At 42.6% G+C, this 14,687-nt stretch overlaps 1 protein-coding gene across 1 annotated transcript in view; it reads right to left on the bottom strand.

The window, feature by feature from the left end:
* Positions 1-401: 401 nt before the first annotated feature.
* The window catches only part of METAP1 (methionyl aminopeptidase 1), a 64,070-nt gene continuing 49,784 nt past the window's right edge, over positions 402-14,687 (bottom strand). The window contains exons 7-11 of the mRNA XM_046656858.1: positions 14,088-14,226; positions 12,421-12,552; positions 9,263-9,406; positions 5,086-5,151; positions 402-2,072 (exon numbers count right to left, since the gene is read on the bottom strand). Coding sequence (XP_046512814.1) covers positions 1,909-2,072; positions 5,086-5,151; positions 9,263-9,406; positions 12,421-12,552; positions 14,088-14,226 — 645 coding nt within the window. The 3' untranslated portion in view covers positions 402-1,908. The remainder of the gene's footprint in view (positions 2,073-5,085; positions 5,152-9,262; positions 9,407-12,420; positions 12,553-14,087; positions 14,227-14,687) is intronic.

A 14,687-nucleotide genomic window follows, 5' to 3' on the forward strand; every position in this document is an offset into this window, starting at 1 on the left:
ATTAGACTATAGCCCATATTCTTTTAAAAGCTCCCAAACTAGGAACAGCATCATCACCAGTGTGGTAAATGATCCCAAGATTTTTTCACTTGAGCTTATTTTCTAATGATAAACACTGAGTAAGTCCACCCTGTAGATTCCACCATCAGTACATAAAATGCTCCCCTAAACACTCAGCATTCTGTCTTAAAAGTTCTCAAAAATACAGCTGCATCTCAAAGGCTGCTGGCAGACTCTGCTAAACTACACACAGTACTGGAATGTTTACACAGCCATTAACCTTGAAAAAGTATTTTTACTCAAATGGTCGTGAGTTTACTTTGGATTATGAAATCAGCCACCCCATTCCCACCACTTCCGTCTGAATCCCAAACAAATTTAGCACATTAATGACTACATGACAGGATAATCATTCAAACGTTTTAATCTCCCTTTACAATTATATTAACATTCATGTTGCAAGGCATTCCATTCACAAATATTACAGTTTGATAAAAAATTTCACACACATACCCCAAAAAGTCTATACCAGATTCGGTCACTTTACTAAATCATTAAAATAATAAAAGTAATGAAAACATTATCATAATTCTTTTAAAGCAATAAAGGTCTGAGGCACTCTGGGAAAGATGTTCTCATACAAGTATAACATGTCAGTGGTATCAAACTGTCTTACAAGAAAGCTACCAGATACCCAGTTATCAAGTATGCTCTAATGACGATGACTGTGATCTGATATGTCTTCACTGGATGCACTCCCGTTCAGACTGAACTACTGAAAGGAACATAGATATTGGGCAGCTGAGGTCATTTCTAATGAGGTTCTCAACTAATATGGTGAGTGTTCTCAGGACACCAAGGACAGCTGCATCCCTACTGCAAGGGAAAGTCCAGTCCTCAAAGAAGCTCCTTCTGATCACCACTAGGTTCACTCAGTGTTCAAGCTCACGGCCCACCTGACCCACTCTGCTCACGGGACGAGAGATCTCAGAATGTCTTTCCCCGTCAGCCTCCACAGTGCAACCTCCACCCTTCTCTGAACATCTTGAAGGAATGCGCTGGAAATAAAACAGAGAGGGAAAGAAAGGGAGACTTTTTCCTCCCATTTTGACCATGTAAAGGCCTGAAATAGCAGTGTATTACGAAATTCTCATGCTCTGCAACAGCCAGCTACCACTTGGAGCATGGCTATTTTTGCCATAAACCAGATTTTTAAAAACCTGATAACCTTTTTCCAAAGTGAATTTTGGCACATCCCTTCCCTGACAGAGTCCACACTGGGGAGAGGGCCTCACTGGCTGGGCGCTTCCTTACACACAATTACAAGGGCAAATCGCGAGCATGGGGAGGAGGGGAGGCCAACTCCCAGCTGGGAATTAAACCACTGCGGACTCTGGGTCCATTCAGGACAGCGCAGAACCCTGTCAGAGCAGAGTCCGCACAAAGCCCAGGTCACACAGTGTCGGATAATACATACATGGAATTTAAAATGTCTACATATATATTTCCATACATATATAATAAAAACATCTGGAGCCACAGATGTTGCTAAAGTTTCAAGAATTCTCATCTTCAACAATCAGCTGGCTCTTGACAGCCCAGTCATGGCAGTGATAGAAACAACTAGAAGCAGGTTTAAGTAAAAGTGCTCAAAGGGCAACTGAGAAAACAGGGGTGCAGAGATTTGGGGGAGAGAGCATTGAAAGGAATTGAGAAATGTTTCCTTTATTCTTCTCAGCTTTTTCAGACTCAAGACAAGTTCTTAGGGACACACATCAAATGCTGTAGCCCTTCCTTATCTATAGTCAAAACAAACAAGTAATAAAAACCTCCTCCTCCACTGTGAGCTCTCAGTGAAATGCATAGTACAGCCAGAAGGTATCACTGAGACGTGCCCTCTCGGAGAAGTTAAAACTGGGACATGAAGTGAGGCCGTGCGCTCTCGAGCCGCCGGGTTAGGATCTCACAACCAGTGTCCGTGACCAGCAGCGTGTGCTCAAACTGAGCAGACCGCTTTCCGTCTCGTGTCACCGCGGTCCAGCCATCCGGCCAGGTCTCATCCTGCCATCCACCTTCAACAAACAAAAACAATTCCATAATTCTCAGTTAGTTTTCTAAATAAACTCTAGGTAAGTGTATTTGCACATACTCCTACGAGTGGATGCTGCAGAAACCAACTAGAAATTTCACCACTAAGATTCCGTCAGTTGTTTTAGCTAAAGCCTTCCCAAATTCATTTCGGTCTTTAGTCCAATGAAGTAACAATATTTAAATTTCCTCGGGTGTGTTATAACTTCACATTTTTCATCAAATCCCAAATATCAAACCAAGATGGTATTTCCAAAATAAAGGCACATGTTTCCAGTAGAAAACATTGATACCACTCATCACAGTACTACAAGTAAAAGCCTGAATTAATGAATTTAGCTCTCTCCTGGTATAACTTTGGCATCTGACTCAACTATAGCCAATGTATACTGTAAAGGAAATAATGTAACTTGTTATACTTTTATTATAGCATTTAATTCCTAATATATTTTTAAATGGCAGGCACAGAGCAGATTATACTGTGACATTTTTTTTTTTTTTAAAGATTTTATTTTTTCCTTTTTCTCCCCAAAGCCCCGCGGTACATAGTTGTGTATTCTTCGTTGTGGGTTCTTCTAGCTGTGGCATGTGGGACGCCGCCTCAGCGTGGTCCGATGAGCAGTGCCATGTCCACGCCCAGGATTCGAACCAACGAAACACAGGGCCGCCTGCAGCGGAGCGCGCGAACTTAACCACTCGGCCACGGGGCCAGCCCTATACTGTGACATTTTTGTAGATCACACCCTGGTAACCAGAAAGAAGGGCAAAGAGAAAGAAGCAGAGATTGGCAAGAGAATAAAAAAATTACTATGAGGCAGAATGGGTCAGAGAGGGGTTGACACTAGAGAAAGGAAATGAAGGGACAGTGAAAGAAGAAACGCTACACTAGGGGGCGGGGCGGGGAGGCGGAGATAGAATGAGGAAGTTATACAATTCTGGACACTACTATAAAAATGTTTGTGGAGACTTTCTTGTCTCCAAATTAGATGTCAAAAAAAATCAATACCTTCTTTATTCTGAGTAATCTCAAAGATTAGGTCTCACTGACTCAAACAAATCCCGTAACACAAACTCCGCAATGAATTAACCTACTTTTGCAATATTAAACCCCAGTCTAAGAAAAAAATACGAGGTAGCTTAAAGAAAGTTAACTCACGCTTTGTGAAACATCTGAAGGTAAGTAAATGGGTATTTTTCAGTGTAATGAATGACCTTTTCACAAATGGATTTAAGACCTAATACTTCCTTGATTTTATTGTCATGGGCTAAAACAGGGTCTTTACTACTGTCAAGTCAAACATGCTTGGCTACTCTTCTGAGGAAATTCAAAGTCCTCTTTGGATCAAGACTTCCCACTCTGGAGCTGGGACTTCACCTAGCTGAGGGCAGTGAAGCATAGCTGACGATCTGAACCGGCTCTGTACGAAGTCACTTGCTTACTCCTGAAACACCACATTATGCCTCATCAACCAGGGGCCAATTAATGAAAACAGGTAAGTAACCAAAACCACACTTTGTTCTCACTGTCTTGCCTTTCTCTCCTTATATACTTACTGCCCTTCGAATTGGTTACACATGATCAGAACTTTATTCTTATTCCATGAGGACGGCAAAAATAATACCTTACAGTTGTACAGCCCTTTAAAGTACACAAGGCACTCTGTGTTAATATAAGTCATCTCACCTAATTCTTACAGCAGCCCTGGGGAGCTGGCAGGATACCACCGACTGTAATTTCCACTTTACAGAAAAGGCAAGAGAGGATCCAGTTAAGAAGGCAGCCTCAACAACGACCTCCAATGCTCCCCTCATGCTCCCCTCGAGGGTGGGCTGCCTTTAGTGACTCACTTCTACCAAGAGACTCTGGTAGAGTAAGGAGATGCCACACCCAAGATCAGGATATAAAAAAGCCTGGAAAGGGGCCGGCCCGGAGGCATAGTGGTTAAGTTTGCAGCTCCACATCAGCGGCCCCGGGGTTTGCCAGTTCGGATCCTGGGCGTGGACCTACACACTGCTTATCAGACCATGCTGTGGCGCCACCCCACATAGAAGAAGTAGAATGACCTGCAACCAGGATATACAACTGTGTACTGGGGCTTTGGGGAGAAAAGAAAAACAAAAAAAGCCTGGAAAGATCCAGAGATGAGGTGTCTGGGAAGACACGCTAGCCCTGCTATAACTGCCTCACTCTCCATCCCCTAATCACAACAGGGTCAGAGCTGGCGGGAAGGAAAGGCCAAGGCTTCCGGAAGCAGCCCCTGATCATTACTCTGACAGTCTCTGGGAGGAGCTCGCATCATGCCACTGAGTCTATCATCACTGCCACGCGCCTATCACAGGGAATAACACCAGTGAGGACATAAAACTACCAGTGCTAGGTGTGTCTGTGCTGTGCCTTCCCCACGACAGTTGTATGATGCCACCTCACGACGTGAGTGCAGGCCCTGAAGAGGCAGAATGGCTCGTGAGTTTAGACGTCCACAAATTCTGCCATGGAACTGACTAACTGTAGGTGGCTTCAGGCAAGTTACTCGACCTCTTCAAGGACCAGTCTGCTCCTCTGTACAATGGGGATAGCACCACCTCATAAGGTGCAGAGAATTAAATCATATAACTGTCTCCCTCAAAGTGAGTGGCTTCACTTCTTTCTTCCTCCCCCCCTACGCATGCCCCTCATGTCAAGTATGAATTCTACACAGGCTTGATGGAGGCTCCCGATTACAGTGCACCCTTTGACAGGATCTTAATGAAAAGGGACCAGGATTCAAGTACTTCAGCATCTACTGACAGCAGAATTACCATGTAGAAAGTACTGCTCATTTTTGCGAACCCTTACAATTTTCAGCTCTCTACATGACACTGAATCAAGTTCAAGATGGGACAGGGAGTAGAAATGAAACAAAAAAAAGTAAGTAGAGCAGACTACTAATCTGATCACAAGTAACCAAAGTAAATAAAATCTCTGTTAAACAATGTTACAGCATCCTTTTCTCTCACCTTCACAAATCATTGGCTCAATTGTAAATACGTGGCCGGCCTTCATCACTCCAACTGCTTTATTTTCTGAAATTAAAGGGAAAAAAATCTCAAAACATAGCAAAAAACCAACGGTACACTGTTGAACAGCTCACTAAAAGAGTACGCAACTTACACTGCCATTGGCAATTCTCACATTAATTACTTTCTCGTCTCCAGATCCCCCTTTTCAAAGGAGATCATTCATCAAACAGGTGTTATACTGATAACTACCAATTTGGGGGCATACACTGTCCAAGGCATATTCCATTCTGCTTCTGTTTTCTCTAGGAAACACAGAGCTGTCTGTAGGCTGGATTTCAGATGTGGTTATCACTTCTATAAAAGGAAAAGTGCCACCAACTGTGTCACTTCTATAAAAGGAAAAGTGCCACCAACTGTGTCACCGCAGGAGTAGAAGTGCAATCGTGAGCCACGCGCAGTGCTCTTATCCTCCGGGTGGAAGAGTTTACAGGAGAACAGCAGATGTTTCAGATTATGCTGGAAGCTCCCGCCTCTCAGCAGGTGCGGAGAGGGCACAGCCAGGGGAACAACAGCATGATCTTCACAGTTTTATAAGCTGTCTTCTTTTTCTTATCTTCAAGGGGAACAAAGCCTCTGCACACTAACCTATTTTTTCTTCATGCTGAAAAGACTACCCCTTTTTATTTGAAAACAGAAATTCTATTTCTCCCTCCAAACACTTTTTTAGCTTTTTGGTCAAGACTAATGAAACAGTGATTTTTCAAAATCATCATGAGAAACACAACCATGAATTAAAGTATCCTGACCTGCTATCCTCTCAAAAAGACAAAAATTTTAAAATAGAGATAGGCCTTTTTCAACAACCTCAGACAGAAACGGAGAGCCAGTTGAAACACCAAATTAAAAACCGCAACCGGGCTGAGCCCCGTGAACGAGCGCCTGCGCTTGCTCCTCCCGCCCACCAGAGGGCGACAGCGCAGGCTGTCGGGGCTTCCGGCTAAGGCGGCCGGCCCTCGCGACGGCGACCCTGGCGCCGGGTGGACAGCGCGGCGGCGGCGGCTCCCCGGCTGTGCCCGCGCGGCCCTCCTGGGCAGCGGCTCCTCGCTGCGCCGCCACCACCCGAGGCGCCGCCCAGGTACACTGCCTGCGGTTCCACAGCCGGACTTGAAAGTGTGATCAAATCTAAGGGGCAAGCCGAGTGGGACTCCTCCTAATCTCATGCACTTGATCTCCCAATGACATGCCATTTCCCGTGTACACAGGATTGGTCGTATTTCCTTGGGGATGTTAAAAAGCAAACGTCAAGAGGGTCGGCGGGGTGTCGCGGAAAGAAAAAGGGACAGGAGGCCGGAGCCCAGGCGTCGGCGTGACCCTGCGCCCGCCTGCGCCAAAGGCAACACGCGTGCCACACACCTCGGTAATGTTTACACTGATTAAAGGCCGAAATGTTAATATTTTGAATGTAACGGATTAAATAAACTGATTTCACCTACTTTTTTTACTTTTTGAATATGACCACTGGAAATGTTAAAATTACACAGTGCCTCATAGTCTGTTTCCATCGTACAGCACTGACAATCTAAGTTCCAGAGTTGGTTTCCGCCACTGATTAAACGCACAACACCCAGGCATCTCTGCTCATGGTTTCAGTTTCTCAACCTACCTCACTCAACAAATATAATTATCTGAGTGACTACACTATTGCAGACAATATGCTAAGTACTTAAAAAAATTTAAGTGCTCTACCATCTATCTCACAGAATTATTGCAATATACACTCTAAACAGACGGTGTTATCACCATTATTCCCCAACCATGATGACTTAAACAAAGCAGCAAATAAATTCTCCTGGAACAAGGACTTGTCTTACATAGGAGAGGGTGGAGGGAAGTTACACCACCATTTCCCTGCTCCTCCCTGGCTGGTTAGGAATAGAGGTACCAGCCAAAGCAGAGATCACTCACCTTTCAAAGGGCCTCTGCCTACAGGGATTCCCTCAGCAGCTTCCTTTAACACTCCCTAAAGCGATCACGACATATTTTGATTTACAAAAACCTGACTTACACCTGACTTTTCATAAATACAGCAAATGTATGAAATCAAGAATACCTGGTCCCTGCTTTTTTCAGAACTGTTTTTATTTCTAATTAAATGGTTTAATATGAAACTCAAGTGGCACCGCTTGTATATCTATCAGTGGCACCATATTTTGCTAACACCATCATCACTGACCCGTACAGCCTCTCTGTATATAATCCATACCCAAACCTGAGTTTGTCACCTCTGCAAGTAAGGGACTTTTTTCATTCCCTCCCCTGCACACGCTCTTTTTACACACACAAGCGCACATAGGCCACCGTAATCAGAACAGTTCCTTCCATTCTGTTAAAGGGGATGCACACACAGGGCTTTCCAGGAAGGAATGAAGTCAGCTAATAATTTTCTGTTGCTAGCTTTTATTTCAAGCACAAGTCACGGCTTACATAAGCACTATGTGGTCTGCTAACAAACGCTTACTGATATATGTCAAATGCTGTGCTCTAAACAACTTGTCCAGCTTCTCCTGTCAACAGGTTTCTCACTCATTTCCCCTTCTCTTTACAACTACCAACAGCTAGGATTTGACCGCCTCACACTGCACAAGGGCGACAGCCGTTCATGGGGCTGACCAGCCTGACTAGCTCACACCTGCAATACCTTCTAGACACCACTGCCAAACCTGCCTTCCCAAAACAGCAACTTCATCTTGCCATTCTGCTCAAAATTGCTTCTGCAAATCCCTATAAAAGAAGTCAAATATCCTCGGTCTGGCACTGCCTATTGCTAGTTCTTAACACACAATACTCAGCCCAAGCTTAGCTTACCTCTGTTCAGTCTCAACTTGAAGCACCCATCGTGCTTCCCCCGCACCTGGAATGCTCGCCCTCATCACCAAACCAAAATCTCAGCAGTTCACTCCTTCTCTACAGGACCCAGGGGGCCAAGTACAGGAGACAAGACTGACTCCAGAGAGCCAGACAGAAGCCAGGCAGCAATCCTAGGCCTGGCATTTACTTACTAGTTAGTGTGAACTTGAGTAAATAAATTACTTCTCTAAGCACGGAATCTGCTTTTTAAAATAGAGCTAAGAAATTATTCATAGAGTTATGATGATCAAATGAGATAATGTGTATCATCATCCTCTCCTCCTCCTAAAAGCTAACATTAAGTGCTTTCCATGGATGATCTCACTTAATCCTAGTAACAGCTCCTGGGCAGGTGCATTCACCACTGCTGTACAGATGGGAAAACGGAAGTACAAGGAGATAGATCAGTGTCCACACGGCAGTGGCTCATACGTATTTGTTAAATTCCTTCTTAGGTCACTTATTGTGGACAGCCTTCATTTCTACCACTAAATAACAGATTTCTTCCTGCATGTCTTACTACTCTAAGAGAAAAGGTTTCAGGAAGACACTAATGGCCCCACACTTCCTCTGTTATTCTATCAGACAGCATTCAACTTGAGGAAAGGTACTTTGTCTATTCCCCTCTATTTACACCAGCAAATAGTACAGTATCTGACACACAGTAAGAACTCAAATCAAACCAAGCTGAATCAATTTCATTTAAGGAATCAGAATACTGATGGCTATACACGTGGCAGACTGTTGGCTGTTCACCAAATTCATTTACTTTTCTTCCAGAGTACTCAGGTAGATTACATTTCCCAGGCTCCCTTGCATTAGTGTAGCCACGTGACCAAGTCTCTGCCAATGCAAAGTAAATATAAGTGATTTATGCCAATTCCAGGCTGGCTTACTAAAACCTCCAAGCATAATCCTCCACGCTTCGCCCCCCCAACCCCCGCCTCCCCAAGCCCCGCTCCTCCCCAGTATCTATCGATTAGGGGGGCAACTCCCAAAGTGACCTTCTTAAAGCTATAGGTTGAAGAGGACAGAGGCTGGTTCACAGAATAAGTGCTTCACCCCCAGTGAGCAAACACACACGCTCTGGACTGTTATATGAGCACGATATGAATGTGTATCATGAGCAAATAGACATTTTGGGGTCTATTTATAACAGCCAAGAGATTACTCTAATAAATACAAAACAGGAGGTCCTATTAAATCTTCACATAAACATTTGTTGACTAAATGGTTAGCAAATACCAAATCTTTGGACAGTACTTACTGGCATAGTGGGGTACATTCGGGGCTGTATGAAAAAGCTTGTGGATTCCATGCCCACAATAGCTTCGAACAACTGAAAACCCATTTGCTTGGGCATGCTTCTGAATAATGTTTCCCAATTCTCTGTATCGAACGCCAGGTTTTACTGAAAGAAGAGAAAAGGCTCAGGACAAAGAGCAATAATAACTAACATTTACTAACAATTACCATCTATGTGCCAGGAAGCTTTCTGAATGCTTTATTCGCCTACATGCCGAAACTTTCAGATGAGGAAACCGAGGCATAGAGAGGCCATACTGCCAGCAAATGGCAAAGCTGAGATTCAATCCAGTAGCACCCAGACTTCCTCCTTTGATGCAGAAGAGGGGACTCGTGCACAGTACTAAGGGGCTGGGGAAAGGCACCTTTTGCTTTCTGAATAAACAAGAGAATGGAAAACACACATCTCTTCCTCTCCTTCTCTAATCTGGTCTACTTCTCAAAGAATTACTTCCCCTGCTTCTTTATCCCCGTAAAAGTGCTTCTCAAATTATTCATATTGCCTCTGCAGAAGGTCCTGGGGGCAGGGTATAGAAAGGTACTTCTCACTAAATATCACCTGCCCTGTTCAACTTTTATGACTTTTACCATTGTTTCAATGAAAACCAAAACAGAAGATGTGGTTCTCATTGCTATTACAGCTCTCCTAGCACTGAGACCCCAGGATGTGGGTGCTGCCAGCCTCCTGAGGATTCTAGTAGTGGTTCTGGGGACCCTCTGACTCCCTACAGTCTCCTACTCTGCCTATCTCATTTCCCACCTGAGGTTCACGTACAACATATCTTCTCTAGTCAATCAAACTTCTGAGCAAACAGCTCATGGAATCATTTTAATTAACATTTACTTGCTCTTAACCACATGTTCCAGCTTAACTTGTTTGAGGGTTGGGAGAATAACGATTTTAAGGAACCATGCCAACTTTCATAATGATTTTCTTGCATTACCACCCACACCTTCCTATCAGCCCTAGCAGGTGGGGAAGAAAGCAAAATTTAACCCATGTCACACAGTATACAACAAAGAAAACCTCTGTTAAACAATGATGAGGGAGGTTGAGATGGAGATTCCTCCCTAATTCTCAAACTAGAGGCAACTCTGGTCCCAAGGGTACGCTTTGCAATATCTGGGGACATTTTTGGTTGTCATATGCAGGAGTGGTGGTGCAACTGGCATGTAGTGGGTAGAGACCAAGAATGCTGCTAAGCATCCTACAATGCACAGGACAGCCCCCCATTACAAAGAATGACCAGGCTCAAAATGCCATTAAAGTGAAGGATGAGAAGCCTACTTAGCAGGCTAATTTCAACAACTGGTCAAGCTCTCCAGTGCTCTGCACCACGGTGAGCGGCCAAATGATTTGAGTGGAAAAGAAGGGGCAGAGATGATACATATGAAGGCGTATTTTAATAGCATTTTCCAGAGACTAAGCAATTCTTGTTCTTTCCTAGCTACTGTTATGAAGACTTTGGTTTCTGGTAATTTCTCAGAAAGTTTTACACCTGTGTCTTTTATAACAACAACATTCCAGCTGTCTGATTATTTCAACCAACTCACAGAGAAGCAAAAAGGATATAAACGTTGAACACATTATTTGGCAGAAACTCTAAAAATTATTTAAAACTAAAGCTTCCAGGGGCCAGTCCCATGGCTGAGTGGTTAAAGTTCCCCACGCTCCACTTTGGTGGCCCAGGGTTTGCAGGTCCAGATCCTGGGTGCGGACCTACACACCACTCATCAGCCATGCTGGGGAACCATCCCATGTACAAAGCAGGGGAAGACTGGCACAGATGTTAGCTCAGGGCTAATCTTCCTCACACACACAAAAAACCTAAAGCTTCCACAAATGAGAAACTAAACACTTAAGCACCCATCTCACAATACCAGTAGGAGTATTAAAAGTTTTTAAATAATCAAGAGTGAGTAGTAAGTGAAAAGAAAATCTCACATATTGATACATGAAAATATCACATGCTTTCATTTTTCATTCCTCCAACTTTACCAAATTAGTAAAAATTTCATCCTCCATGCATTTTAAATGGATTAAAACAACAAAAATAATGAATCTATGTTATTAGAGATAACTATACGTTTGCCTAAGAACCCTGTCCTGTCCAATACTTTGTTGATGATACAACCGGTTTACTGGGGGAGGAGAGGTGGGTGCGCATAATACACTAAACAAGAAAATAAAGCTGAAATGCTGTGAATTTCAACTGAAAAGTTGTTTGCCCTCAAACTGTCCTTTTCAATCATCTGTTAACATTTACAATATGCCTTTCCTTCTCTCTCCTCACAAGATATAGCATATAACCCAAAAAACCTGAATGAACGGTTTGTATGGACAAAGACAGCCTGAGGAAAATCCTACAGAAATACACCTCTACCCAAAGGTATTATTGACTACAACAGCAAGACACCTGGAAAACTCCAAAATCCAGTAGGGAACTGGTTGGAGGAAGGTTTGCACTATGGAATATAACATAAAGGCATTAAAAGAATGGGGTAGATCTGTGCATGCAGGTACACGGGCCAATGTGGAAAGATCTCTACGATATTATTAGTTTAAAAAGTACCAAATTAGAGAATACTACAAATATTATGATTCCAGTTAACCTAACTAAGCACGTACACATGGGTTTGTGTGCATGCGTGTGTGTTAATGCACAGGGGAGACAAAACCTAAATGTAAAAAGTGGATACCTCTGGAGAAAAGAGAGATATGAAAAGGAAAGAGGAGAGACAAGTGTAAAGGAGGATCATTCACTTCTCTCTCATCATCTCGCATCTTGTTTTAAATTTTTATAAGAAGAATATAGTACTTACAAAAGAATAAGAAAGTAGGAAAAAAACTGCACTCAAGAATTACCTATACACTCCTCATTTATCAGCCAGAGAAAAGGAAGATAAATCACAGAAGAGACGAGGATGATAAGCAATCATCCAGTCTATCCTCATCAGGGGATTCCCAAATCATCCTTAAACCCAGTACTGCTAAAACCCAAAGCTAACTCAGGTAGGGAGAGGCAAAGCTGGTGGGGACAAGCAGTGCCGGTGCAGCGAGAGCCATCTGAGGCCCACCAACACACAGCGGTTCCAGCTGGGCCCTGCACCGAGGCTGACCTGCGTCGATGGCTTGCATCAGGCACTCATAAGTGGTCTGAACCAGTTTCCGCGCTCCCTCATCCACGTCTCCAACAAAGAACGTCTCATTCAGGTCCCCGTGATAACCACTGCGATAAAGAGTGATGTCCACTGCAAAAGAACGTGTGCAAATATAAAGATCACATTTGGTTTTACTTCAAAACAGAAGTTTCTCCTACATGTCAGCATCAAGCAGTTTAACAAGAAAGATAGTTCTGCATTCTCAAATCAGACACCAACAGATACAGAGTCATCACCCAATAGACTCCTTGTCTGTAATGCAAGTAAACCCACCATGGAGAACAGGGACAGGTCACGCAGCACAAGCCAGACAGTGGACTTTTATACCCTCATGGTAGTAATCAGATCATTTACAGCAGAAGAAAAATGAATCCAGGATACAGTCATGCAAGATCAATAACCCAAGTTAATAACATTAAATGAAGGACTTTGCTACATTTTGACAATAGACAGAAAAAATTGCTTTCACATATTATCATTAAGGAGTTTTTTTCTCCTCCTAGTAAATCAGTAAATAGAAAAATTTACAGTATTCTACATTTATTCTTCAAAAACTCATTTGCCTTTCACTTATTTGTGAATACCTACCCTTCTCTGTGTCCCCATGTTTAAGAACAGAAATTTCAACTACACCCTATAATACACCAAATGCATACCAGAGGGCACATTAAATGAGTATTCTTAAACCAGGGTTTTCACTCAACCTACAATACTGCAGTAAGGTGTACTGGCTCCAGCACAACACATACATCACTGCAAAACCTAATGCATATGCACGTAACAAAAATAACAGGGCTTCTACGAAAAACAAGGTTGGGCAGACTCCTCAAAACCTACGGAAGTTTAAAAACAGATACTGTAACTAAATTAGCAGCAATCCAAATAAAAACAGTGTCAGTTACGTCTCCACTGCCAGGCACAGCCAGAGTCAGGGTCAGTGCATTCCGTGCAGCATTTCATAGTGGGACTCATGCTTCCTCATCTGATATGTAGGTCCTTGAAGGCACCTCATTACTAAAGAGACCAAGTGCATCAATATTAAAAACACCACCTGGGGGGGCCTTCTTCACTACTTGTTAATCACAGAGGGAAATGTCTTGGCAGCTTCTTCCTCTGCACGTGCAGCTTCCCAAAACAGCTTAACTGAGTGGTCCCTAAAGCCACTTTCCAAATTTCTTACACCAAAGAAAACACTTCTACAGGATTTTCAGCTTTTTTCTTAAATTCTTCATGTATTACTAAGAATTTCTCTTTACGTGTAGGGAAAGACTGCCCTGATCTCTTCAAAACCATTAGTGGAAGGAAAAAAAGAAAAATGCCACCTGAATTAACACTGCTTTCACATTTCACTGATATTTTTCACCTATTTCCCAATCACATATGATAATCCGCATTAAAGGAACACATGCTGTACCAAACACATCACAACAGAAGCATCTTAAAAGCAGTAAGTATCTCAAACCATACAAAAGGTCTCCCAGATTTAATATTTTAAATTTTAAACATGAAAAAAGATAAGTTAAAGACAGGAAGCAAGTGAAGAAAACCACAAGTCATTATTAGACTCACAAACCTTGTTGTTTCTTTGTTCATGGTGACAAAAGTCACAATAACGTATTTCTTACCGTTAACAATATCACCTTCTTGCAAGGGCCGTCTGTCTGGAATTCCATGGCAGATCACTTCATTCACTGAAGTACAACAAGACTTTGGGAAATTATAATAATTCAGGGGAGAAGGATAGCAATTTCTGGCAATGCATGCCTATAATAAATTAAAATACAGAGAAAATAATTTGGAATATGCAAAAGAAAAAATTAATCTGTATGCAGTTAACCAGATTTTAAACTTTGAAAAATGTGAAAAAAATCTGTTGTACAGATGCTCATAGAGAAGAACTTACTTAATATTTTATTTTAGAAATAGTAGTAGATATCACCTTAAACAGTATACCACAGGGTTTTTGTGCCAGTTAGACAAACTGATAAGTGCAAAGTATACAAAAGTTACTATATGAAGATTCTAGTTTAAAATTAACTACTCCTTATGAAAAATATATTAATGAAAGTAATAAGATAATAAGTAAAGTAAATTTTAACATGTACTTTGATGTAGCTGAAATTTCTTGTAGACACACAGGCCTATATGCCTATGAGCAAACAATGAACCCAGCAGAAGCAAGCATTGGGGCAGCACTCCCGCAGACACTGGAAGCCTGCACTCCC

This window comes from Equus quagga, chromosome 3 (genome assembly GCF_021613505.1).
Source record: "Equus quagga isolate Etosha38 chromosome 3, UCLA_HA_Equagga_1.0, whole genome shotgun sequence".
Classification (NCBI taxonomy): Eukaryota; Metazoa; Chordata; class Mammalia; order Perissodactyla; family Equidae; genus Equus; species Equus quagga.